This window comes from Eumetopias jubatus, unplaced genomic scaffold (genome assembly GCF_037043125.1).
Source record: "Eumetopias jubatus isolate StellerSeaLion01/CBP00866 unplaced genomic scaffold, mEumJub1_p1.0 scaffold_7, whole genome shotgun sequence".
NCBI classification, from domain to species: domain Eukaryota; kingdom Metazoa; phylum Chordata; class Mammalia; order Carnivora; family Otariidae; genus Eumetopias; species Eumetopias jubatus.
Genome location: NW_028274813.1, coordinates 120,341,390 through 120,368,345, shown reverse-complemented (window position 1 = coordinate 120,368,345; position 26,956 = coordinate 120,341,390). Strand labels below are relative to the sequence as shown.

The following is a 26,956-nucleotide window of genomic DNA, read 5'->3' as shown; positions in this document are numbered from 1 at the left end:
GTAAGGAAGAGTTGCGTCTTCTCTCCCATTTATTTATTTATAGCAGTATGGACTCCAGGATATATACACACACACACACACACACACACACACACACACATATATATATATATATATATATATATATATACTTTGTTTGAGTTAAAATCCAAACATATATATATATACACACTTTGAGTTAAAATCCAAACTGTCATTATTTTGTTGCTCAGATCATTCCAGCTTTGCCCATTGGGAGGCTTCTTAGATTGATTGCATGTATACCGACCCATGCATGCACACACACACATCTATTTATTTCTGCATCTGTGAATTCATCCTGAAACCTCACGTCAATCCACACCGTAGGGTCCTTACTATAGTCAATACCTTTTTCTTATTTGTAGCTTCTTTCTGTGACAGTGAGAAGCCTGGCTCTCCTGATCTACCATACATTTTCTCGGTTTCCCATAACCCTGTGACAGAAAAACAATTTAGCAGCTGGATTACAGCGTTTGTGTAAGATGCTTTTTATCTATAGCTTTAGAGAGTTCAGTCAGAACACTCTTTCCCAAAATTACTTGGGTCCTCCCTCTCCTCCCAGCCTCCTCTGTGTGGTTATGTGACTCACTGGTAGTACGCTTAGACTCGCCGTCACGGTCTGCATTGCTTCCCGGGTTCTCCCCGCGTCCTGGGGGATGGTGTCTGTAATGTTACGGGCAGTAAAATTGACCCTGTGGTTTCTGGTTCTAAGAGTTACGACAAGTCCAGAGAGTTGCTTACCAACACAGTTTCCTACACAACCCTTCCATCCCCCCCTAAAATTCCCTCGTCCTGTTTCTCTGTGGCCTTGTGAGATGTATGTGTACGTTTACCCTTACAAACTGTCAAGCAATTTTCCAAACTGCCTGGATGGTCAGGTTTGTGTGTGTGTGTTATCTTTTGTATGTATCAGATGACCTCAGGGATATGAGGAGTTCTTAACCTCAGGAAACAAACTGAGGGTTGCTGGAGTGGTGGGGGGTGGGAGGGATGGGGTGGCTGGGTGACAGACATTGGGGAGGGTATGTGCTACGGTGAGCGCTGTGAACTGTGCAAGACTGTTGAATCACAGATCTGTACCTCTGAAACAAATAATGCAATATATGTTAAGAAAAAAAAAGAAGATAGCAGGAGGGGAAGAATGAAGGGGGGACATCGGAGGGGGAGATGAACCATGAGAGACGATGGACTCTGAAAAACAAACTGAGGGTTCTAGAGGGGAGAGGGGGGTGGGGGGATGGGTTAGCCTGGTGATGGGTATTAAAGAGGGCACGTTCTGCGTGGAGCACTGGGTGTTATGCACAAACAATGAATCATGGAACACTACATCAAAAACTAATGATATATGGGGATTAACATAACAAAAAAATTTTTTAAATAGCCATTCTGATAGGTATGTTGTGATGTCTCATTGTAGTTTTAATTTGAATTTCCCTAATGACTAATGATATTACCTTTTTGCGTGCTTATTTCCATCTCTTGTGGGTTGAATTATGTCCCCCCTTCAAAAAGTTTCTAACTCCCAGAATATGACCTTATTTGGAAATAGGGCCTTTGCAGATAATCCAGTTAGGATGGGATCGCTAGGGTAGCTTAGGGCAAGTCCCATGGCTGTGAACTCCAGCATGGCTGGCAGGCATATTAAAAGGGGAGATTTGGACACAGATGCTTGCACACAGGGCGCATCCCATGTGAAGGCAACGGCAGAAATGTATGAGCCGGGCAACAGGAGATTGCTGGCAAAACTCCAGAAGCTGGAAGAGAGGAAGAGAACAGGTTCTCCCTCCCAGCCCTCAGAAGGAGCCGACTTTGCCGACACCTTGATCTCAGACTTCCAGCCTCCAGAGCCGCGGGAGCGTACTGTCTGTGGTCTAAGCCCCCCAGCCTGGGGTACTTTGTCATTGGAGCCCTAGCAAACTAATACACCATCTATAGATACATTCTTCGGTGAAGTACCTGGATAGATTTTTACCCTGTTTTTTCCCTGTTCTTGAGTTTTAAATATTCTTTAAATATTCCAGATACACATCCTTTGAAGTCTATTTTGTAGATGAAGAAACAGGTTCAGAGAGGGGAAATAATCTGTGCAAGGTCACATAGGCTAGTTTTAGAAGATGCGGTCCCCACTGCTCTTCTACACTCAGCATCTTTTCTTCCCTCCCTCTCCCTCCCTCCCTCCCTCCCTCCCTCCTTCCTTCCCTCCCTCCCTCCCTCCCTCCTTCCTTCCCTCCCTCCCTCCCTCCCTCCTTCCTTCCTTCCTTCCTTCTTTTTGCCATCAGCCAGGTTCATCGTCAGTTATCACTGCTGAGGGCACTTCCTATTCGTGATTTAATCATGGACTCAGCATCTTTAAATACCTGCTGGGACTAAGCCTCTGCCAGCCCTCTGTCCTTGTGAACTGTGATAGTTCCGTAAAGGCTACAAATAGAGGAGCATCGCTGGGGATGTTGGAGGTGGTGGCGACAGGCCCGCCTCCCCCCCCCCCCCCAGCAGCTATCAAACCGCGTGCTGTGTTCCTGGGTAGCTTGGGGAGGGGTGACACAGGGTGAAAATCTGCACATCCCCATAAGACAGCATTGAGTGGAGAGGGAAAACAGCTGAAGTCTTAAGAGAATGAAAGATTCCTCATGTTTTGTTGGCCACCGTGACGCCTTCAGAAGCATATTATCAGCCCTCTTTTGCAACAGCCTTCTTGAAGTTTGCTAATTTAGGATTACAAGGTTCACCTTCTCCCTCCCCGGAGGGCTGGGCAGGCGGCTCCTCTAGCCTTTGTATTAGGAGGCTCCTCCCTTCAGGCAGCGCCTTAGGTAGTGGTTTCATACAAAATAGAGTCTGTAAATCTGATGTACTAAGCTGTGGCAGGGGCTTCCCGACCTCTGACGGGTGAACGCGCCCCTCCTCTCTTCCTGCCCTCCAGTTTTTGTTAATAGTCTTCTTCTTAGAACGGTTTAGGTTCACATCGAAATGGACTTGCAGGTACAGAGCTGCCCTGTGCCCTCTGCCTCCCGACACGCGCTGGCCCCCCGCCCCCGGATGCAGCCCCCCCCCACCGGGTGCGGGCCCCCCACCATGCGCAGCACCCTGCACCGGGCGCAGCCCCCACCGGAGCGGCACGTCTGTTACAATCTGTGAATCTACGCCCGGCACATCCGAATCGTCCAAAGTCCCTAGTTTGCCTCAGGGTTCACTCTTAGCATTGCCCGTGCAGTTTTTATAAACCACAAAGCCTTTCTTTCTAGTTTCTGAGTCTGTGGGGCTTATTTTCTGCAAGGATACGCAGAGAGACTGGTGGACATGGGATGGGGCGGGGAGGGGGGGAGTTTCCTCCTGCCTTTCCCCTCTGAATTATCCTCCTTTCTTCATCGGATTCAGCCCAGTTTGGCTTAGTGAAAATTCCTTCTAGAACTGGCAGGTTGTTAAACAGTACTGGGTTCCAGGGCTGCTACAGTGGTGTGTGTGTGTGTGTGTGTGTGTGTGTGTGTGTGTGTGTGTGTGTGTGTGTGTGTGTGTTCCTGCACAGTACATATTCCAAGAGACCTGAAAAGGCCATGAATCAGGGCGTGCTGGCTTTCCACCACATCTGGAACTCTCTAAGTGTTGCCCAGAGCTACAGATCCCTCTGTACCTGTGTTCATGTTGTTCCCACCTCCCTGCTTTCCTTGATCTGGCAAGTTCCTACTTACCCCTCAAGATTCAGTTCAACTGTCCTCTCCTTAAGGAAGCTTTTCCTGAACTCCCAGGCTAAGTGGGCCATGTACACCCTGTTCCAGTCTCTTAGTCACACCTGTTATATTGAGTGTTTTAGGGACACACCATTATTCATCTTTGTGCCTTCAGCTCAAGTCACATTGCCTCGAGAAACCCCAGGATACATCTTACTACGGGTAACCTTTGTCTAGGGAGGAGACTACCCGCATCAGATTGCAGAGGGATTTGAATGTCCAGCCTCAGAAAATGGGCCAGGTTGAGAGCATTACCATACTCCCTACTGTTTCCTTTTGAGTATACAATAATGTTTTCTATTGAAAATATAAGAGTATCTAGTTATATACACGTTAACCTAGATAAGATTTTAGTTAAAAAGCTCCCTTTTCCAGAACCCTCCTACACTGTTGGTGGGAATGCAAGCTGGTGCAGTCACTCTGCAAAACAGTATGGAGGTTCCTCAAACAGTTGAAAATAGAGCTACCATACGATCCAGCAATTGCACTACTGGGTATTTACCCCAAAGATACAAATGTAGGGACCCGAAGGGGTACGTGCACCCCAATGTTTATAGCAGCAATGTCCACAATAGCCAAACTGTGGAAAGAGCCAAGATGTCCACTGACAGATGAATGGATAAAGAAGATGTGGTATATATATATATATATATATATATATATATATATATATATATATACACAATGGAATATTATGCAGCCATCAAAAGGAATGAGGTCTTGCCATTTGCAACGACGTGGATGGAACTGGAGGGTGTTATGCTGAGTGAAATAAGTCAATCAGAGAAAGACATGTATCATATGACCTCACTGATATGAGGAATTCTTAATCTCAGGAAGCAAACTGAGTGTTACTGGAGTGGTGGGGGGTGGGAGGGATGGGGTGGCTGGGTGATAGACATTGGGGAGGGTATGTGCTATGGTGAGCGCTGTGAATTGTGCAAGACTGTTGAATCACAGATCTGTACTTCTGAAATAAATAATGCAACATATGTTAAGAAAAAAGAAGAAGAAGAAGATAGCAGGAGGGGAAGAATGAAGGGGGGGAAATCGGAAGGGGAGACGGACCATGAGAGACGATGGACTCTGAAAAACAAACAGGGTTCTAGAGGGGAGGGGGGTGGGGGGATGGGTTAGCCTGGTGATGGGTATTAAAGAGGGCACGTTCTGCGTGGAGCCCTGGGTGTTATGCACAAACAATGAATCATGGAACCCTACATCAAAAACTAATGATGTAATGTATGGCGATTAACATAACACTAAAAAATTAAAAAACAAAAAGCTCCCTTTTCCAGAGAAAATTTGGTACAGAAATTATTTCATGAAAATTCATTCATTTTATCAATGCTTTGTTAGTGTTGCATGGATATAAAATTCTACATATCATAATTTTCACTAATACAAATGTAAATAAAAACAAGCTACTCCCCATAATGCAATCATTTATTAAAGAAAAAGAAACAATAGGAGTTTGATTCATTAGGACATTTTCAGCATTTATAAATGCAACGTGTTCTTCCTACTTCACTTCCTGGCATCATTCTTCCCACCGCTTCTTAGCACTTAGCTCACACTAGAGAAGAAGGACACAATTATGCCCCACCAGGAGCCTGCCCCTGCTTCTGAAACTCTGGGCGTGGCCATTAGGTGCATCCTTACCCAGGGTTACCCTGAAGATTCTTCAGAACTGTCGGTCATTCCTAAAACTACTGTAACAATACCTTTTTCCTTCCTGTAAGTACTGTCTTTCCAACCACGTTCTTCTCTGAATCCAAGCTCTCCATTCTCTGTAGCGAGCTCTCAGGTGCTTGTGGTTGTGGAGGATAAGACTCTTCTCAGGAATCGAACTACTACTCATAAGCTCAAAGCAAAATCGGTCATTTTACAATTCTTGCCTCAGGACAGAAAATGAGTATTGAGTAGGTTAATTACCCTAATTTGAAAAAGGAGAAAACAGGTACAAAACGAGATTAAGGGACTTATTAAGAATCCCTGACATTTGTTTAGCACTTTTGTTTTCAGGTTACAATGAATCATATGATCTGATGCTCAAAACAATATTTGTGAACTGAGCAGAGCAAGTGTCCTTTTACAAATGAAGACACTGGGGCTCAAAGACTCAAATCGTTGGCCTAGGGTGATATCATTGGAACCCAAACTCAGAGCCTTGATTCCCAGCCCACAGAGCCTTTGCTTGTCACACCATAGTTCCTCTTATGAACGTGAACGTGGTGAGGAGCAGTGCAACTGCCCTCAGCACCACCAACCACAGTGCACTGCGTAGATGCTCTGAAGTCTGAGGAAATGAAGACCATTGTCTTGGATGAGGAATCCATGCATCATTTTCAGACACATGCTAGACAGTCCTAAGGCACCTGATACATGACAACTGGTAGGTAAGTAACTGTGTAGTTGCCATAATTAAAAACATAGGTATAAATGATAAGAGATTGGAGAGAAGCAACCAAAGAGTAGGTTGGGAATTAAAGTAGTTCAGATGGGAATGTCCATGATTCAGCGTTCAGAACAGCATCTTAAAGAACAATCTTGGTAAAGGATCAATACAAAATGGATTTTAAGGCCCTTATTTCCTATAATTAATTTTCCAAATCAATTTTTACAGATTTAAAAATGATTTGTTTTAGCTCTCCCATAAGTTATTTTGATTATAAAAAATTGGCTTTGGGGCGCCTGGGTGGCCCAGTCGGTCAAGCGTCCAATTCTTGATTTCAACTCCGGTCATGATCTCAGGATTGTGAGATCAAACCCCACATCGGGCTCTGTGCTGGACTTGGAACCTGTTTAAGAGTCTCTCTCTCCCTCTTCCCCTCCCCCCCCCAAAAAAGCCTGGCTTTGCCCTTAGAAAACCAATATCTGTTAGCTTCATTTTAAACATGATTTGATGATTAGAAGGCCTCCACTGTGGGCGTAACCTTGCGGAAGAATTTATGGCCTTGAGAATTTGTACTTTCAAAGATATACCCTGGAGGAGAAGGATAGCTAGCCGGGCAGATTTCCTGTTTCTTTGGTGTGTACTCTGTAGAGTACATGGTTGTGTCATCGAATGGAGCCGAACTCTTAAACAGAGCATGTACTGGTTTGCAGCTCTCCGTCGGGATCAGCTCATGTGGCACGTAGTGAGACCTGAAAGTGCTCCAACCATCAAATTTTCCAGATGGGTTGGGAATCTGCTGCTGCTGCTTAATAAGACCTTGACGACAGCATTCCCAGGCTGGAAAATCTTCCTTTGTGGTGCTTTTTCCTTGAAAAGGAAAATTGTTATTTCTTCTTTGATCAACTGGCCTGATGGGACTGACACGTCTGGTCTGATAGGGAACATAGTCGAGATGGCTTGTGCTGCTCAGCTGCATGGTACCTGTAGGCGGGACATATTCTTGTGCTTTCTTGACTTTGGGTGGTGGGATTTCCCAAGGTTGAAAGCTTTCACGGAATTCCGTGCTTCCTTCAAAATGAGCATTTTGGGTCACTCTGGTGTATGGAGGTCTGCAGATTTTTGCAGTTTCGCCAACAAGACCCTGAAAGTCGTATCGGTGAGTTGTGAGATCCTCAAAGGGTTGGTTGGTTGGCTTGTACACTTCTTTTGGCCTTGCAAACTTGAGTTCTAGCTGATAAGGTACATAATCAAGGCGATGGCTTGTCTCACCATTAAAAGGGACTGTAGAACGTTTGACTACAGGGCTGGGTTTAAAGCTTTGCCTAGGCTTTATCTCCTGAGGAACATAGTCATCCTGAAATGTAGTTGAATTTCCAAATTTCACAGTGGGGGGATGATAAGTTTGTTCAGGCTTATAAAGGTCAATTTTCTGAATGTCCCAGGCTCTATAATCATCTTGAAAATAAAAAAGAGAGCATTTAAAATACTGAAGAAAACCACCTTCTTCTAAAAATCATGACTGACTTCTCTCATTGCCAGACGTCCTCCCATTTCCTTCAGAAATCTGAACATTAATCAAGTCTGAATTTGCTCAGCTTCCCCTGATTTGTGTTTTCTTCATATCCACCTTCCTCTGCCCACTTTAGTACATATAACTTTGTACTTCTAGATTTACCTGAATACACCACAAGGGAATGGAATATCTGAGCTTGGATTGTTGATAGTTTTTGAAAGCCTGTGTTTTGGGTAAAGACCGAGTTTAGGAGATTATGATTGTGTTTTCCAAGAACTGGTTGGGATTTTCACCATAACTCATGAAATGCTAAAGTAAACCATAAAATCTAGGGAGTAACATAAAATCAAAGGCCCTGATGTGTGGGCACAGTGATGCGGGTATTATTCTTTGCCTTGGAGGGACTCCTCAAAGGAGAATTTCAACTCCACTATACTGTGGGAAAGCCTGCCGGACTCCCTGAGCAAACATACAGAGTAACTTGTACTGTCTCAGAAAGATGATTGCCTTAACTTTAGCTTCTCAGAAAATGGACTTCAAGGTATCACCAAAAGACAGAGTGCCATCTAGAGGCCAGAGGCCTGAACTGAGTGCTTTCAAAACATACCAGAACTTGTATGTAGAATTTAGAAGGGAACTTCAGAGCTAAGTCTGAGATTTAGGGTTAAATACCTTCATTCTGCTTCTTGTGGCATACCTAGACTGTGGATGGAAAACTGAAGTACTTATATTTCAACCAAGGGTTATTTAGTTTTTTTATTTCTAGATGAGAAAGGTAGAAAGCTAAGAAATACTGTGGAATTGACTTCACCCAAAAAGATGTATAGCCAAGATTAATTTATAAAAGACAGAAGTTATGCAAGATAATGTATTAGAGACTAGACTAAAGTCCACGTAATGTCTATTGGAAAGGCCAAAACTCAAATGCTTTTTATGTGGACACCTCCTTTGGAGAGAACAGTTCCTCATTCACAGACATTTCTGCCCCAATGGCCAAGTTGTGGACCAAAGGGTTACCTCTACCTCATCAAGCTACTGATGTTTGGATGAGAGTGGATGCCTGGCCCCAAAGCAGACAGTCTTTAGGCCAGTAGAGGCAGATGAAACAGCCTGGCAAGAAGAGATGAGCTGGGTAAGCCATTCTTGTTCTTGTGAACCCAAATTTGAAAATATGGAGCCAGATAAAAGCAGGAGATGAATCTAAAAGGATGCCATGAAGTGGAATTGGAGAGCTGCGGTAAGGTGAAGACTTCAAAAATCCAGCTGTCGGGTAAAAGAAGTGATATAAATAGGCAGAGGAGCCCACGTAGTGGAATAGCAATCAGACTAGATGCTGTAAGAGAAACCATGGGGCTCTTGCAGAGAGGGAGGCGGGGGGAGTAACTCTTCCCTCAAGCTTCCTCTGACCCCGACAGCTTTCCACTACCACCAGTACAGAGGAAGCCTTTACCACGAACTCTCTTTTGCTTGAGGCACCGTGAAGGAATCTCTGTTATTTGCAACCTGAAGTATAAAATTATAATACTATTTTCAGAAACTAAAAGGAAATCACAGGGTGCTATTAAAGGCCTAAAGTTCCACCTTGCTGCCAAAACAACTGAGGAAAAATATTAATTTCATGAGAGAAAATAAATAGAAGAGAGTAATTCTCCCTTACCAAGCCAGCTTTGGTTTTCAAAGAGGAAGCAAAAATTTGGAGACCGAGACACAAGTTTTGACAGCACACGTTACCGTGAATATCGGTTCCAGATAACTGCAGAAAATTGATTTTCCTTTTATACACATGCCTATGCTCATATGCCTGGAATATTGATTATTTGTTCATTCTGGAATACTTATTAATAACATTCTAGTGATACCTTTAAAACATCATCATCTTTATTCATATCATCTGTTTTTAGTGTCTTATGACACTTCTAGAAGAGGCAAACATAATGTCATGCACATCTAACAATGCAGTCTGGCCATCTGGCAACTGTGGTATTGTCCTGGTTAGATAAAGGCAATTCCATTTCCTCTGCTCATTCTTTTGACTTCTAACCACAGTTTCTAACCACTAAAATCTAGTTAGCAAGTATGTTATCTTCTGAACAGCTTTAACCCCAGGAGGTGTCTGCATGTGTTTGCTCACCCTGAACGTCTGCATGCAGAGCTCCGTCCCCATCCTTATAAAGTGAGCTGTTCTAGGTTCCTCTTTTGAGGACAAAAGCCCTGAGGTGCACATGTTGGTTCTCTTCCTTGGTACCTTGTAACCTGTTCCCTGTGGCATCATGGCACCGAGGACTTGGAGGCAACTTTTATAAAGCCAGGGGGCTCCATCATGGGCATTTCTTTCTCAATCTACATATCATCAAACAACTCCCATGATAGTAATACTGCCTATAAGCTGATGACTTCCAGAGGTTGAATCTCCATTCCAGACTTCCGTTCGAACACCAAACCCAGATATATATCTTCCTACTTGACATCTCTATTTCAAGAGGTAAATTGAAACTTTGTATGCTTCAACTGAATAATCAGTGTTGGAGTTTTATTGAAATTTTTAGTTCATTTATATTTAATGTAATGAATGATCTAGTTGAGTTTAAGTTGACTATATTGCTATTTGCTTTTGACTGTTCCCACATGTTCTTTGTTCCCTTACCCCTTATTTTCTGCCTTCTTTTGGATATAGGGTATGTTTATTACTCCATTTTCTCTGTTAGCATTTTAATTAAAACTTTCCCTATTTTTAGAATAAAAAGACATTTTTTACTTATTAGGGGATCTTTTTGGCCTACTTGAACTTAAATTGATATTTTTACCACTCTAGAGCAGTGGAAGAAACTTTCAACAGTGTAATTCCATTTACCCCCTCCTGTCTTTTGTGCTATTATATTTTACTTCTATATTTATGTAAAAATACATAATTATTATTGTGACTTTAAGAAGTCAATATTCTCTTATATTTATCGACAAAGTTACCCTTTCTGTGTGCTTCATTCCTTCTTGCATTTCATGCTGCCCTCTGGAATCATTTTCTTTCCACCTGAAGAACTTCCTTTACTACTTTTTGTAGTATGGGTTGGTTACTAACAAAATCTCTGGGGTTTTTGTTTGTTTGTTCCTGGAAACATTTTTATTTTGCCCTATTTTTTGAAGGATATTTTCACTAGACATAAAATTCTGGGATTCATTGGGTTTGAATTTCTAGGTGTTTGGTTTTTTTTTTTTTTCTTTCCCTTTCAACACTTTAAAGATGTCATTGCATTATCTTCTGGTTTCCATGGCTTTAGGTGAAAAGTTAGGTATATTTCTAATTTTTCTTTTCATAAGTAATGTGTAGTTTTTCTCTTACTACTTTTGAGAATTCACCTTCACTTGGTTTTTGGAAGTTTGGTGATAGTTGCCTAAGTGTGGTATTCTTTGTATTTATCTATTTCGGGATTTGTTAAGTTTCTTAAATCTGTGGCCTGACCCATTCATCAGATTTGGAAATTTCTTGACCATCATTTCTCCAGATATTTCCTGACTCTTCATAGGTCCCATATTTTACCACATGCTGGGTGTCATGTATAAGTAAACCATAGACAATAAAATCAATGTTATTTTCAACAGGAGAAAGCTTGGTCTTTCCAATTTAGGCAAATCACCCTAATCCAATCAGGAATTGAGCTAGGCTGGTGCTCAGAGGCATTTTTAGTTAGACATAATCCTCCTCCAGTTACAAGGACAAGAATTGTGGTATGTTTGTGGTACAGCCCTCTTTCTGTGGGACTTTATCTCCTAAGCACTTACTCCCAAGTACAGCTGTGGGATCTTTCTGGCCCAGTCTCCTAGCCCATCATACCCCCTACACATTCAGCAAACATCCCACAAGGAAAACCAGCCATACATCTGGAGGACTAATGGATTCCAATTTGTTATACCAATCCACATATCAGGTGCTTCACTGGTTTCCCTTCACCCAGTAGAGTCTCTCTGCTTATGCCAAGCTCCATTTTCAGCCTAGGCCAAGGTGTGACAAATGCTCCCGGGGAAGTAAACAGTTGGTTCTCTTAGCTCACCCAGGAAGGCCTCCTCCATCTCTGCAATTTTAGCTATTTGCTTCCACAGCTGTCCAATGCCATTAAAGAGATGTTTTACACTTTAAAAATGTATACATATTTTTAGCTATTGCAGTGGAAATAATGGCCTTCTGCCATTTACTATATCCTTCCTGGAGACAGAACTGAAGCGTTTTTAGCAGCTACGAGAAAACTATTAAGGACCTCAGTCTGGTAATTGATGCTTCACAATCTGATCTTTACCTACATATATAGAATTACACCCCAATCTCTCACTTCCTGAAATCCTCTGATGTTTACAGAACAACCCCTTTATTTTTCTGGCTCTATGTGTTTGTGCTTATTTCATCCTCGTTTTTGTGATGTCCCTCCCTTTCCTATAGATCAATACTTACTGCTCTCCGATATGTTCCCAGGCTGGCCTGAATTTTGCTCAGTCTTGCTCAGTCTAAATTTTTGAAACATGACTTGTTCCATTAATTTTCTAGTGAATTATCCTCCTCCCTAGTGATAACACATATTATTTATTTCTCGTATGGCTATTTAATTTTTTCTGCTACTATTGCTTTTTCTCCTCAACCATAAAGTATCTGTTAACAACCACGCTCAGTTCAGATCTCTGTATTCCCTACAGTGCCTAGCACAGAACAGAGTAATCCTTAAGACATGTACCAAGTCCAGTGCTGGCCTATTTTAATCATCTACATTTCAGTATAAATGACTTTCTAACCTGAGGCTGCTGGGAGCAGATACATTTCTGTCTAAGAGTAACCTGTCTCATAGAACTGCGTCTCTGGAATCTAGATGTTACCCTTCTCGTCACAGCCCTACAGGGTTTTCTCTTCCTTTTTCTTTATCATATCCCCTCTCTGTCTTTCCTCGGTTCTCTGATTCTCGGTGGATAGTGAGAGAGTCTCTTCTCATTGCGATTTCTCATCAGCTACAGACCTGTCCGTAAATAGTTATCTACAAAACCTGCAGTACAGTCATCACACAGAATGAGGACTGCCTTGGCCCTTAATATTTATTGTCTCATGCTCCCACACCTGGAAATACAAAGATAACCTTTCCTCACTAGGAAAGGTCAGAAGCGAGAAAACCAGAGGGGTCCCAGGAATCCTCAACATTGGATTATGGGGGTGGAAGTACGGAAAGCTACAGGAAACCCAGGTAATGAGAAGCTAGAACTAGTGTGTGTGTGTGTGTGTGTGTGTGTGTGTGTGATGTGTAATCGTCACAGCATGGGGGACTATCAATATTACTGATACTTTTTGATAGATCTTGTAGGACAAAAAAGAAAAGAAATTCCTACTATGGTTGTTAAAAGACCCCGTTGTTTTCACCAAATATATTTTATGTAAAATTGTTATGGTAGTATATGACCTCTGCATACCAGTAGATACAGATCTGTGATTGCTATATGCTATATTGCATTATGACAGTATACTTGTTTACCATATGCATTGTCTTAAAACTTTGGTCCTTGTGTAGCATCTTACGTGCTCACAGCCAAAAAGATGAAAGTACAGTGCTCCTGACCTCCCTACTTATAGATCATAGCGTACTGGTAAACATATATTTACTTATGGTATTTGAAGAATACATATGTGTTCAGCTATTGTCTATTTAAACTTTAAACTGCTGCTTTTATTGTGGGTGACATCACTTTTACAAAAGGGTTTTATATGAGGACAAACCACTCAGCCATATCACATAATAAAAAGGATATAAACTTAAATATGCAATTATATTATTAACAAAAAATAATATAGAAATGATACGCAGTAACAAGATAGCCTTTTAAAAAACGACTCCACTCCCCAAAAGCAATAGAGTATTTTAAAATCAGGTTGATTTTTGGAAAGAAACTAGCCATACACTGTCCAGCCCCTTACTTGTCCAAGTCAGTTGCCAACAGGGAGAAGGTATTCTCACACTTCTTCCATGCTGGAAGTCTTAGAGGAGCTGGTCTCCTAAGTGGTGGTCCAACACTGTCACTGGGTGGATAAGCCTGTTTTTTTCTGAGTTCAGTATCGGGAAGCATCTGCTTTATCCTTTACCCTAGCCTCTTTATCACTAGAAAGGGAGTATTTGGTTCTCCACTTGCTAACTCTTTTGCTTTATCAGTTGGTTCAGAACTTAAATGGTAAAGAGGGTTGCTATTTATTTGACCTTCTTTGACTCCAGTACACTCAGTAGAGTTTCAACTCATTCTGGAATGGAAAGAAAGGAATGGTGCCAACTAAATGTGGCATGATGTGCCAAGTGTGACATAATGATTGTTCAGTGACATCCTTTGTTTTTATGGTTGACCCTTTGAACAACACAGAGGTTAGGGGCACTGCACCTCTGTGCAGTCAAAAATCTGTACATAATTTTTACTTCCCAAAACTACCAAATGGCCTATTGTTGACCAGAAACCTTAAAAATAGCATAACAGTCAACATATATTTTGTATGTTCTATGTATCACATGCTGTATTCTTACAATAGTGTAAGCTAGAGAAAAGAAAATCATAAGGAAGAGAAAACACATTTACAGGACTGGACTGTATTTATCAAAAAGAATCTACACATACGTGGGTCCACACAGTTCAAACCACATTGTTTTAGGTCAGCTGTATATGTTTTTAGGTAGAGAAAATGAATTAAGTGGCTAAATTTGAACGCTCAATCAGGCAAATGGTCTTTTTTTTCCACTATGTAGTACTACTTTGACCAAAGGCAAACAAGTTTTCCTAAGCCATGGGAGCTAAGTTTGGCAACACACCAAATTACGATTTGATGTTAGATGGAAGTGAGCTTTAATTTTTTGGCTCCTTCATTTTTGAAATGGCAAGTTACCTTTATAGGTTGGGACAGTGTCCACCTTCCCTTGTTTAACTTGTTGTCTCTCCAAAGGCCGGACTATGGCCACAGGCTGCACTTTGTAAGAATTAAAGTCTCGTTTGTAGGTAGTGTCAAGATCAATCTCCCCCTGTTTTGGTTTGTATTCTTCTGGTACATGGCGAGGCTGTTTGACTATCTCGTAAGGACGATAATCCGATCTGAAATATAGAAGTTTGAAACATAGCCTCACAGGTTCCTTTATTTCTAATTTTTCTAACGCAGTATTGAAATTTTCAAGGTTTATTTCAGTTGAAAAGTCTAAGAAGATATTAAAATGGTGATAGTTAATAAACTACTTGAGAGAAATAATTTAATTCTTTTATGTCCTACCCAGTGACTAACATCTTAAGCAATATGTCAAAAATTCTAGTTTTCAAACATCATTATGATGTGGATCTTCAGTTGATTGGATCTTACATAAATAAAATCTTTAAGTAACTGATTTTTTTTCTAACCTGGAAGGAAATCTTATGTGAAAGATTTAATGAGTCTAAGAAAAAATTTTAAATATATCCCGTGGGTCTACTTTGTCAAAATCCTTAGGCATCCTACTTAAAGACTAAGCTCTTTGGGCGTGCTTTCCTCTTACGGAAATCATGCTGTCTTCCTGCTTATTATAAAGAACCAGTTAAATAAATAATTAATGTCTAAACTCTGGCCTTCAGTCATAAATCACATTCATAGTATGGATGTGATTCTTACTCGTCTTTGGATCCCGAGACGCCCTTGTCGTGGATGAGAGCCGCATATCGCAGTCCAGCCACCCTGGGCATTATATAACATTCTGTGGCAGAAATGGTGCTGTAGACACTGGGGCTGTCTGGTGGGGTGCAGATGACAGAGCCAGAGTGACCAGACTGCCTGGGTCCAAATCCTGGCTCTGTCATGCATTGGATGTGTGACCTTGGGCAGCTTAGTTGCCCTGTCCAGGCCCTAGTTTCCTTATATATAAACTAGGACAATCATGTCATCTAGCTCATAGGGTTGTCTCAAGGACTGGTGCACATACATGCACACACGCACGCACACGTGTGAGAGAGCTTGGTACACAGTAAGGGCAACATGTCAGCCATTACTATTATGACTACACGTCTTCAAAACTGCTTTTTTTCTTCTGAACTCTACGGACAGTGTCACTCGCTTTATTGGCGTAAGCCATCTTGTATTAATCACTATTTTCTATTTATGTCCATAAGCTCCAAAACCCCAAAACCTCACCGAATCCCTTCTACTCATGATACAATTTCTTAGGCTTGTTGGCTCCTCTTCCTCACTCCCATCCACCCCCGTCAAGCCGGGCTCCAGCACTGCCCGACGGGTCACAGTGGCTTCTCTGTGACGGAGTCTGTAGTCCTCCTCTTACTTGATGGGCATCATGGCCCACTCCCTCTGTCTCCAGGAGACTCTCTCCTCCTGCCTTCCTGCTGGTTTCTCCTCGGTCTCTGATGCAGCTTCGTCCCCCCTCTCCTCGGCCATTAAATGCTGGGGGTTTCTCAACACTGGGGCCCGCACACGCCCCTCTTCTCCTGCGGTGCTCACCCCTGAAGACAGCCCTACTCCCACAGCTTCAATTACCACTGAAATAGAAATGACCCACCAATTTATAGCTCAGCTCAGACCCTTCTCTGAGCTCCCGACCTGTATTGCCAACGGCACCTCAAGACTTAACATGCCCCCAACAGATCTGGTCCGTTTGCTGGCGCCCCATCGTAGTGAAGAGCATACCATCCTTTAGCAGTGGAGACCCAGCCCTCACCCTTCTCACCGCAGCTCCCTCCTGCGGCTGCTGCTTCATCAACTCCTGTCATTTCCACCTCCTAACTCTCTCTCAGATCTCCTGTCATTACCGCAACAGGTCCAAGCTCCCACAGTAGCTTATTCAAATCAATTCAACAATTCCTAAACTCCTGTATCTTCCTCCCCTCATTCTAGCTTCTCCCCGCCTTTCCTCACGTGGCACCCAAAGCGATCCTTTCACATGTAAATTTGATCAAGTCATTCCTGCCCTGAGCTGTCTAGCCTCCTCCTTAATTAGCCCCCTTTTACACCCCCTCAGAAAACAAGCAAGCAGGCAGACAAATGAGAAAGAAACGAAACCGTCAGTGGCCTCTTACTGCTCTAAGGACGCAGAAAACAGCACACGTGGCCCAGAGGCCCCACGTGGCTCCTTCACCAGCCGCTAGAGGAAACTTGCTCTTGCTCGCCTCCTGCTCGCCTCCTCTCCCTGCTCCTGCCGGCTGCATGCTGCTCTGTCTGCACTGCATTTCCTTACCTACTTCATCCACTGAATTGCTTCACATCCTTCAGGATTTCACTCATTCTTCTCATTTCCCTGATAAAATCAAACCTCTTATTCTGGCTCTCAAGGCCCCTTGTGCCTGTCCCTCACGGACTGTATCCCTGCTGCGATCTTGTACTTATTCTGAGCGGTGCGCTGCTGCCTTCACTGGACGGCAGCATCTGTGGGCACAGAGATCGCGACTGTTTCCGCTCACCGCTATACCCCAGTGCCTGACACCTACCAAGCGCTTACTAAGTATTACTTAACAGATAAATAGTAGCAATCACATACCTCTTATTCTCAAGACATCTGAGTTGTTCCTTGCTCTTCCCAAATACCAGCTAGAGGGACATAGGCTAAAATGCAATCAGGGAGTGGAAGAATCGGGGAGAGGACAGAGAGAAAGGCTTGAAGTCTTAGTTTCTCTAGTTAGATTAGTTAAATGTTAGAAAGTGTACCTCCAAACCCAAAGCAGCTTTCTATGGAGAAGTGATAATGCGTAAATACACCCTTAGTCGTTGGATATGTCCCCAAACATAGGACATGTCCATAAGCATACTTCCAGGGCAGACTCCTCGCCGACTCTGGCAGTCCTCGAACTGTACGGCAACCGTCCTGCTATAAAGGGTCCAAAGTCTTAAGCACGTCCAGACATCTGCTTTTTACAGTCTCGTCCTCTATTCTAGAAAAGTATAGGATGACCCTTTATTCTCTGTACAGGTACATCGGCTTTTTGCTGCTTAGTCAATACAGTTGACATGAGGGAGTGAAGGAAGGGTTCTAAACCCCCGGCATAAGGCTCTTGGAAATACTGCTAGTTCCCCAGTCAAAATACAAAGAAAAGATGCAGTGTTTTACTTAGTGTAGTAATGATGTAAAGATGTAATTTGAGATGTGATTTGAGAAATGGAAATTTTAGTTTTACTGGCATATTCTGACCTTTTGGGAGTTGGGACATCTTTTCCTTTCTGTTTTTTGTGTGTTTGGTTGGCTGGTTGTTTTTTGGGTTTGTGTTTTGTTTTTGTTTTTTTGTTTTTTTTTACTATATAGGGGTACTTGAACAAGTCAACTGACAAACCCAGAATTGAAAAGCAATTGCCTTTTTAAAGAAAGATATGGCAGGATATACTTCCCCAATTTTAACATTCAGAACTAGTTAAATGCAAAATCTTTATTCAACAAAATGCATATTGTGGAATTTATTTCAAATCTCCACTCTGAATTATTAAGGCATCGAGGAAGAATGAACGCTAAGGTGAAGAAAAAAGAGCAACCACTCCCATTTGCTCTCAGTCGTTCAATTTCTTCATCTCATTTGCTTTAATCTGTATCTTGTTTATTTATCCGTGTTTCTGCTTTTCAACTGCCATTCCCACAAGGCTGTAAAAGCCACAGTGGGGCACAGTCCTTCTTTACGTCCCACGTCATGCCCAGGGACCAGTGCAGTACTTGACCCATTTCATTGAATCTATGGCAACAGAATGACCAGCAATGGTGGTTAAAATGCAGATTCCTGGGATCCACTCCATTATCTATTGACTGTTTTAGGTGGAACTCTGGAATCTGCAATTGTAACCCTTCTGGATGATTCTAAAGCATACCAAGTCTGAGGACTATGGAAGATTTTCGAATCTGTGGAAGAGCCACACACCCACAAAAGTCAAGAGAGTCACTGAGCACTATTACTGCAAGGGTTGCCTGAAATGTTAAAGGTAGAAGTATTGGACTCAAAGTTTGAAGGTTTCAACCTTTGTTCATGCAAGTAGAACGAGCTCTATCTAAAATGATATGAAAATGGATAACACAGCAAATTAAATTGTAGAGCATTTTTAAAAACCCAAATTATAGAAATCTGAGGCATTCCTTGAAAGCAGAAACCTCTATTTATAGATCCTTTTATACTTAACATCTAAGATTGTACATTGAGTGTGGTATGCACATTAAGAGAATAAAGAAAAGAATTAACCCATTGACAAAGATACATTTTTTTTTTTTTTTAAAGCTAAGCCTAAATGAGGAGTTAAGGCTTAGGAGGAATTTTTTTTTTTTTTTCTATCATCCCCTGAATAAATATTGAGTGCCTCCTACATGCTAGCAGGCATCATGCTAGGTTTCTGGAAATAGAATGCCAAAATAAGAATAGACACAATCCCTGCTTGCATGGGCCTCTGAAATGGATCTATGATAAATAACAGGAAGACGCTCTGAGGGCTAACATAGGGGATTTTTACCCAGCCTGAGAACTGGATACACACGTGTCAGAGGCTCTCGGAGTGATAACTGAGTTGAGATCTATAGGTTACACAGGAATTAACTGGGGTAAAAGGGAGAGAAATTTCCAAGTAAGTAAAATAGTATACTGGAAGGCTCTGTGACAAGGGAATCCTGATATTTTCAAGAAATGAGAAATGTCCAGGGGCGCCTGGGTGGCTCAGTTGTTAAGCGTCTGCCTTCGGCTCAGGTCATGGTCCCAGGGTCCTGGGATCGAGCCCTGCACTGGGCTCCCCGCTCAGCCTGGAGGCCTGCTTCTCCCTCTCCCACTCCCCCTGCTTGTATTCCCTCTCTCCCTCTCTCTCTGTCAAATAAATAAAATCTTCAAAAAAAAAAAAAAAAGAAATGAGAAATGTCCTATGGGATGTGAGCATTAAAAAGTACATTGAAAATAAATTAGAGAAGGAATTAGGGACCAAACCATGGAGGGATTTTAGTGTATATTAAATACAGTGGGGAAAGTATAAGTATTTTAAGCAACGAGGTGATAGGATTAGAACTGCATTTTAAAAAGATCATCTCTGCAGGCTAAAGTATAGGAAACAGATCAGAGATGTAAAAACTAGAGTAGATACAGAAAAAACAGGAAGGTCCTGTATTCCTCTAGTTGGAGGTGACAGTGGAAAGCAGACAGACATAAGAGATTTTAAGTGGTTAAAAAAAAAAATCAGTAAAACTTTTTATTTCCCTTTTTCTTTCTTAGTTTCTGTCATTCTAACTTAATTTTCATCTTTCTGTTTTTCTCAAGCTGTGATTCAACTAGTTCCTTGCTTCCTGAATTGGTTCAACTTCGATCAACTTAATAGTTCACTTTAAATAGTTAAAAAACTTTATTAAGACCAGAAGAGTTGGAAGAGAAGTAAGTAAAGCAGTTAGTTTCTTAATATTTACTTAAATGTTGTTATTCCTTCCATTTTACCACGGCATGCTCGAAATTCTTGCTTGGGTTTCAGACTCTGAGGTGGAAGAACATTGCCATAGGTAGGATATTTTTCCAAATATTCAGTGGTGGGGCAAGATACACCAGAATTTTCATAAATCCTTGTGGTTCCATGTGGACAGTGATGTCGCCTGTGCAAACACAAATAAACTGAAAGATTATTTTGACTTCCAAAAATATTTTATGATAATTGCATCTTCATCAGAGAGACCTTCAAAAAACATAGAATCTCTAAATTTAAAAGCAACCTTACTAAAAAACAAACACAAAACACCTTCTGTTTATTCTGCAATGGTGTTTACCAAAACAAGAGAAAATTATGATATATCCTTTATGGTGGAAACTCTGGTTTTCCTCTGACAAAGATTTAGTGGGTCTCCTTATACTAAGAAGCTGAAAAAGCTCACAGGCACATCTACCAGGCCCCTTTCAGGCACGTTCCACACTCAATTTAGCTTTCACCTGCTGGATGTTCACATGATACTCGGAATCAGAGAGCGCTACCTAGGGAGAGAGGCAGAGCCCAGCCCTGTTGCTGGCAGGATCGTGGGAGAGGCACCGAGAGGCTGGAGCCAGCAGTTGTCAGGCAGCATTCAGGTTTGCAAGGTGGCTTCCTGACTGGCAGCTCCCTGACCTTGGCGGTAAGGAGTGGTTCCCTGCCAACAACTGGGAATCTGCAGCCGAGCGGTAGGCCTCGGAACCACTCCTTAACTCCATAACGAAGAACCCTGACCAATATATCACATAAGCTGATAGCACACAGTGGTTACAGAGAATGGGGTTGATCTCTAGGTGTGGCGACTGCAAGATGCAGAAATTGTAAACACTGAAAAAGCGGGTTGTAGAAGAGTATGTATGGTAGGCTCTGTTTCTCTCTCTTCCCTTTTAAAGGACTTGTAAAACAAGTCTTAAGGAACATTTTTATTTGTGGGGGACTAGGATTATGAGGGATTTTCACTATATTCTATGTTTTTTGCCTTGCATTTTCATACCATGCCTCCTGTATATTCATTTCATAATCAGAAAAAAGCCCTTAACAAAACAGACAGAAAAACCCAAGCAAACAACAAAAAAGTAACATCCCACAATGCTGAAATATGAGGTCAGTTTCTCGGGTCCGATGTCATCTGGGGACCCGGGCTATGTGCGAGGGCTAATAATACAAGCCCAAGGAAAGCTGAATTTGAGGAAAACGCATATGCTCTGTAGATGAAATCAGAACCGGCTAGGATATCTGGACTCCGTGAACCCCCAGGAAGAACGTAAGAGAGATCAGCTGCTCTGCTTGGAGGTTGCTGGACAGCAGGAAGCACTGTAACGCAGAGAAGAGTGAAGAGGTGGTTTCAAAGGCTATTCAGGAAAATTCAAAATCAGAGGAGTTGAGAGGTTTGGGATTATTGGCTGACAATGGAGGCTTTGGGAAAGTGCTGAAGTTGACTTAGTACCACACATGGTCTCTTGGGAAAATCAGGGGCAGGTACATAGGTCATGCATGGAGGTTCTGATATGGGTGCACTAAGTTACAAGAATCAAGTCGAAGCTTTGAAATTTCTCGTTGTTCTGTTTTATTTTCCAGCAAAGACATACATTCACATTGTAACAAAACAAATACCGAAAAGCTTATAAAGGAAAGCCAAAGTCTCCTGTCCCAACGTTTCTTGTCTCTAGAAACAACTTTCTGATGATCTCTGCTTCTTAGTTTTTCTGGAGGCTACATCTGTTTTTTAATTTTTCTTTGAGCTTTGAACATCTTGATTTATCTGCTTAAATGGCCAACTTTCAGATCCTAACATAAACATGACAGATTTGACTGATACCATTCCACTCACTTCCCACTGTAACATGGTCATTCATTCCGTGGAATCGACATGCTCCTAATATTTATTTAGCAGTGATTTAATCCCTGGGCCAACAATGAAGCTGAGAGAGAAGACTGTGTTTACAGGGGGTGGGAAGTTGTTAGGCAGGACTCACAGACCAATTCTGGGTTTCAGGGTGGAGGCTACTCCCTTCTCAGTCAGGCAGATCCCTAAGGGGGCACTGCCCGGAGGGGACCGGGGACACGGTCGGGCTTGGATGGACAGCGGGGGCACTGCCCGGAGAGGACCGGGGACACGGTCGGGCTTGGATGGACAGCGGGGGCACTGCCCGGAGAGGACCGGGGACACGGTCGGGCTTGCATGCACAGCGGGGGCACTGCCCGGAGAGGACCGGGGACACGGTCGGGCTTGGATGGACAGCGGGGGCACTGCCCGGAGAGGACCGGGGACACGGTCGGGCTTGGATGGACAGCGGGGGCACTGCCCGGAGAGGACCGGGGACACGGTCGGGCTTGCATGCACAGCGGGGGCACTGCCCGGAGAGGACCGGGGACACGGTCGGGCTTGCATGCACAGCGGGGGCACTGCCCGGAGGGGACCGGGGACACGGTCGGGCTTGCATGCACAGCGGGGGCACTGCCCGGAGGGGACCGGGGACACGGTCGGGCTTGCATGCACAGCGGGGGCACTGCCCGGAGAGGACCGGGGACACGGTCGGGCTTGCATGCACAGCGGGGGCACTGCCCGGAGAGGACCGGGGACACGGTCGGGCTTGCATGCACAGCGGGGGCACTGCCCGGAGAGGACCGGGGACACGGTCGGGCTTGCATGCACAGCGGGGGCACTGCCCGGAGGGGACCGGGGACACGGTCGGGCTTGCATGCACAGCGGGGGCACTGCCCGGAGAGGACCGGGGACACGGTCGGGCTTGCATGCACAGCGGGGGCACTGCCCGGAGGGGACCGGGGACACGGTCGGGCTTGCATGCACAGCGGGGGCACTGCCCGGAGAGGACCGGGGACACGGTCGGGCTTGCATGCACAGCGGGGGCACTGCCCGGAGGGGACCGGGGACACGGTCGGGCTTGCATGGACAGCTGCAGGTGGAAGAAAGCGTAGCACGGGTTGAAAGCTCATGGATTTGCACAGCGTCGTTATTCCTATGCCTTCCTCTTTCCCTGAGGTGTTGGGGGCATCCACTCTCCCAGTGGGATCCGATCCCACTCCCGGGCAGCCTGAGGACCGGCCGCTACTGCGCTCGTATCCTCCGCCCGGCGGGACGGCGCTCACTTTGCACCTGGCCAGGGAGTCTAAGAGCACGAAATGTCGAGCCCGGCAGCCGGGAAGTGAGGGGGTAGGGGGTGTCGCGGAGCGAGCGTCCGTGTCCCTTCACCTCGGGGGCGACCACGACGGGGCTCCGGCCACCCCGCGCCCGGCCCGCCGCCACGCTGGCCGTCCCTTACCCGCAGGTGCAGATCTGACACAGACACCAGCTCCTCATGTTCTCGGCGGTCTGCGGCCGCCCAGCCGGCCCTCAGCACCTGCGGCTTCGCGGGGTCGCCGCGCCGGCGGTCGTCATGGCAACCTCGGGCGCCCGGGAGACCGACGCAGCGCCGGCTTCCGGCGCGTCAGAGACGCGCGCGGGTCAGAGGTCGTGCGGCCGCCAGCCCCGCCCCCCCGGCGCGCGCGCGTCCGGGACCGCAGGGAAGTGGGCGCCTGCGACGCGTGCGGTGTGGCCCGGCAAGTGGCTGACCGGGGCCGAGTGGGACTGAGCTGGACGGGCGGGGCGGCCCCAGCCGGTGAGTGCGGGTCCACGCTGGCGGCTGGCGTCCTCCTCGGAGGGCTCCGGGCGGCAGCGGGGACTCGGGTCGCCGGCGGGCCGGAGGTGCCGGGGCGAGCTCGGGCTGGGAGCGGCCGCCGCCCGGAGCCGTCGGGTCCACCCGGGGGCCGGGGACCGCCGCCTGTGTCCTGGAGACAGCGAATGCGGGGCCCCAGGGAGGGGAAGGGACTGTGCAGTGGGTGCTTTCCTTCCTTTCCAAGGCGCCGTAGCGCACCTGCTTGGTTAGGGAGCATGTGAGCCGGAACTTTATTCTGGCGCGGTGGGCGGTGGTGGAGCCGGGAGTTTGGTCTTGAGTGAGCGCGAGCGACAGTGCCAGCGTCAGGGCAGTGGGGAAAGATCGAGGAGCGGAAGGGGGAGGTGTCAGCGTCTTCCCTCCGTCCTGCGGACGACCCTTCTTACACGGGAGACAATTGCCCGGTTAAGGCCTGTCTGGTGGCAGTTACCGGTGTTCCCGCCCCGGCGAGCTGCGGGATGCCTCGCGGCCGTCGGGTCCCGGAGGGTGAGCGAGCTGCATGATACAGGCGTGCTGTGGTATCTGCTCCACTGCTCAGACGGGACTTGGGCCCGGGTGGGTGTGTCCCCTTCAACAGACATTCCCTGGGTTCTTAGCTTAAGGGACCTGACACGTCCTGTCAGCTCCCCACGTTACGGGGGGAAAAAATGTTAGGCCCTGATCTTTAGCGCGTGTGCCATGTGTGACACGTACCTAATTTTTAGTCACAGGAAATAAGGGATCATGGTGCTCAATAGTTTGGATAAGATGATTCACCTGCAGAAAAACACTGCTAACATCAGGAACATCTGCGTTTTGGCTCACGTTGACCATGGTAAGAAGCCTTTCTAAATGGGTTATTTTCAGTAGTTAAGGGGGTGTGTCTCCACATGTGTCAGCAAAGCTAAGCTGTGGAAGTTGAGACATGCTTGCTAAGAAGCAAGTATGTCTTTAGAAGTTTAATGTTAGAGACGCTCGCCATAAAGCATTTGAAATGACCACAGCTACCTAGTGATTAGCGTTCTTCTATATAGTGTATATCATTGTTTTTAACTTTATTATTTTTTAAGATTTTATTGATTGATTTGAGAGACAGAGAGCTCGAGCGAGCGAGTGCAGAGCAAGGGTAGGGGCAGAGGGAGAGAGGGAATCTCAGGTAGACTCCCCGCTGAGCGTGGATCAGGGTGATAATGAGAAGCCCTTGGCTAGTACACGCTTTATTGTGAAGATGATCATTAATATTTATTATGAGGTAGTAGGGAGCCACTGGGAGAACGAAACAAAGCAGGGCTGTTGTAATCAGCACGTTAGAAAGGTCAGTCTGGTGGACGTGTTCATGTGCACTGAAAGGCAGATAGGAGGTTAGTGAGGGGGCTATTGCCCCGGAGGTAGTAGCTGAGGGCAGTGGTGTGGGAACTGGGAGAAGGAGAAGTGGTAGATCACTGTGTCGGTGAAGCCAGCGGAGAGGGAGTGGTATGTACAGATCCATCACTGACCCTCTGCCCCCCTTGAGTTTTTATAATGACTGCTCACATTTTGAGGACAGGTTTGGCAAAAGTATTTGTTCTTTTGCTTTGTGAATTAAATCACATGGTGTCTGGTCCTAGGGATGCAGCCAGAGTGCAGAAAGATCGCGCTTTCTGGGCACTTAACACTCCAGGGGGTACATGCTTGCCGTAGTGATAATGAGTTCTACTCCACTGGATCGTAGGGAAGTGTCGCCCTAGGACTGTGCGGACACACAAGATGTCCATGCCAAGTGGACAGCACATCATTACAGCTCTTCAGTGCTCCCGTGATTGCCTTCTGGTTTGTACTATTACAGATTCCATGGCTTTGCTGAAGTTCCCAGAGTGTTCTAGACTTACTTGTCTTAAAGAAAAGACCCTCCTTTTGCTACTTCAGCCCAGCTGCAGTAACTATAAAAGCAGCACTCTTTAAACAAACTTATCTGCCACTCCAAATTGTGTAGACTCCATAAAACCTTGTGTGAAACTGTGAGTGTGTACTTGAGTCTACAAAGACTTTTTTATTACATAGTAGCTCCCTAGCTTTATGTTTGGATTCTAGGTAACTTTGGGAGTAGCTGCAGTGTAGCTGATGCCCTCACAGTAGGAGCTAAGGGTAAATCTCCTGAATTTCTTTGCTAAGTTTTTCTTAAGACAGTTTAACTGGCAAATACCAGCCAGGGCTCTACTTGAGGAAATATGGCAGAAGATTATGTTCTGTTTTTCGGTGGTGTTTTACCCAGTATGCCATTCAGAGACAAAAATGAGTGCTTTGCTCTCCTTTTGTCATTCTAAGCTATCAAGAGTGTAAATTAATAAAATGGTCACTATTTCAGATATCAGATGATTAATAATTATGATGAACTAAGTCAAATTCTTGTAGAACAGATTTTACTAACTGTGTATCGTTTATCAGATGTTCTGTCTTTTCATTGGCATGTTGGTTTATCTCATTACCTAGGAGTCTGCATTTGACTCTATACATGATGCCTCTGTTTAAAAAAAAAACAAAAAACAACTATCCTGGGGGGGGGAAAGTCACTTGACAACTTTTCAGGTGAGGGTGATGAGATCCCTCGGGGTGGAAATAGAAATTACAGCACTTTGAGCAGTAGAGTCTGTGTCCTTCCAGATGGTATTCTGTTCAGAAGTCTAAATGCTCATTAGGTCTTGCTTCACTCTGTATAGGTAAATAGGAAATCTTTGCAAAACCAGTTCTCATAGTCAGAAGTTAACTCTGTAGGTGCGGTATATCTCCCTTCCTGTTTAGAAAAAAAATAGATTTGAATGAAAATTGTTATTTTAACAGGAAAAACTACTCTGACTGACTGTCTTCTGTCTAGCAACGGGGTCATCTCCAGCCGCCTGGCGGGTAAGGTAAGTTCTATTTGATGAATACTTGTTGCCTTTCGGTAAGTATTAGCTGTCTACAATGTCATGTGTTCTTAGTGATCCTAAAAGAGTGTAAAGTGCAGTTTATGTGTCTAAGAAGCTGCTTATCTAGTTAGCAAAAAAAAATAGATGTTGAGAAAAAGTTATTTTTACATTGCTTTATATGAATATGTTACAAATGCAAAAATGAGTTTTTGCGACAAGTCCAGTGATAGCCTGGCACAATTGTGGAACATTCCACAGAGGACGAGATTCTTCATGGGGATGGGTTATGTGGTTTGAAGAGAAGGTGGAGAAACTGTCAGGTGGGGGCATAAGATGGATAATG

General features: G+C 44.6%; 2 protein-coding genes and 1 non-coding gene across 5 annotated transcripts in view; 1 reads left to right on the top strand and 2 right to left on the bottom strand.

Annotated features, from left to right (window-relative positions):
• Nucleotides 1-2,294: 2,294 nt before the first annotated feature.
• On the bottom strand, nucleotides 2,295-2,361 carry LOC114198143 (small nucleolar RNA SNORD49). Its single transcript, XR_003607042.1, has one exon. It is a non-coding gene; the product is annotated as a small nucleolar RNA SNORD49 (small nucleolar RNA).
• Nucleotides 2,362-6,649: 4,288 nt separating this feature from the next.
• On the bottom strand, nucleotides 6,650-23,397 carry SAXO2 (stabilizer of axonemal microtubules 2). 2 transcript variants are annotated; one of them, XM_028089386.2, is made up of 4 exons: nucleotides 23,360-23,397; nucleotides 20,029-20,208; nucleotides 14,541-14,743; nucleotides 6,650-7,593 (listed from the first exon to the last, which is right to left on the bottom strand). In XM_028089386.2, exons 1-4 carry the CDS (start codon nucleotides 23,395-23,397, stop codon nucleotides 6,650-6,652), a joined length of 1,365 nt encoding a protein of 454 aa, XP_027945187.1. The 2 variants fall into 2 exon arrangements, with proteins under 2 accessions (XP_027945187.1, XP_027945188.1); XM_028089387.2 differs by lacking the exon at nucleotides 20,029-20,208.
• Nucleotides 23,398-23,594: 197 nt separating this feature from the next.
• The window catches only part of EFL1 (elongation factor like GTPase 1), a 119,382-nt gene continuing 116,020 nt past the window's right edge, over nucleotides 23,595-26,956 (top strand). For both annotated transcript variants that reach the window (XM_028089403.2, XM_028089404.2), the window contains exons 1-3: nucleotides 23,595-23,695; nucleotides 24,454-24,563; nucleotides 26,546-26,613. In XM_028089403.2, the coding sequence (XP_027945204.1) occupies nucleotides 24,473-24,563; nucleotides 26,546-26,613 (159 nt within the window). In that variant the 5' untranslated portion in view covers nucleotides 23,595-23,695; nucleotides 24,454-24,472. The remainder of the gene's footprint in view (nucleotides 23,696-24,453; nucleotides 24,564-26,545; nucleotides 26,614-26,956) is intronic.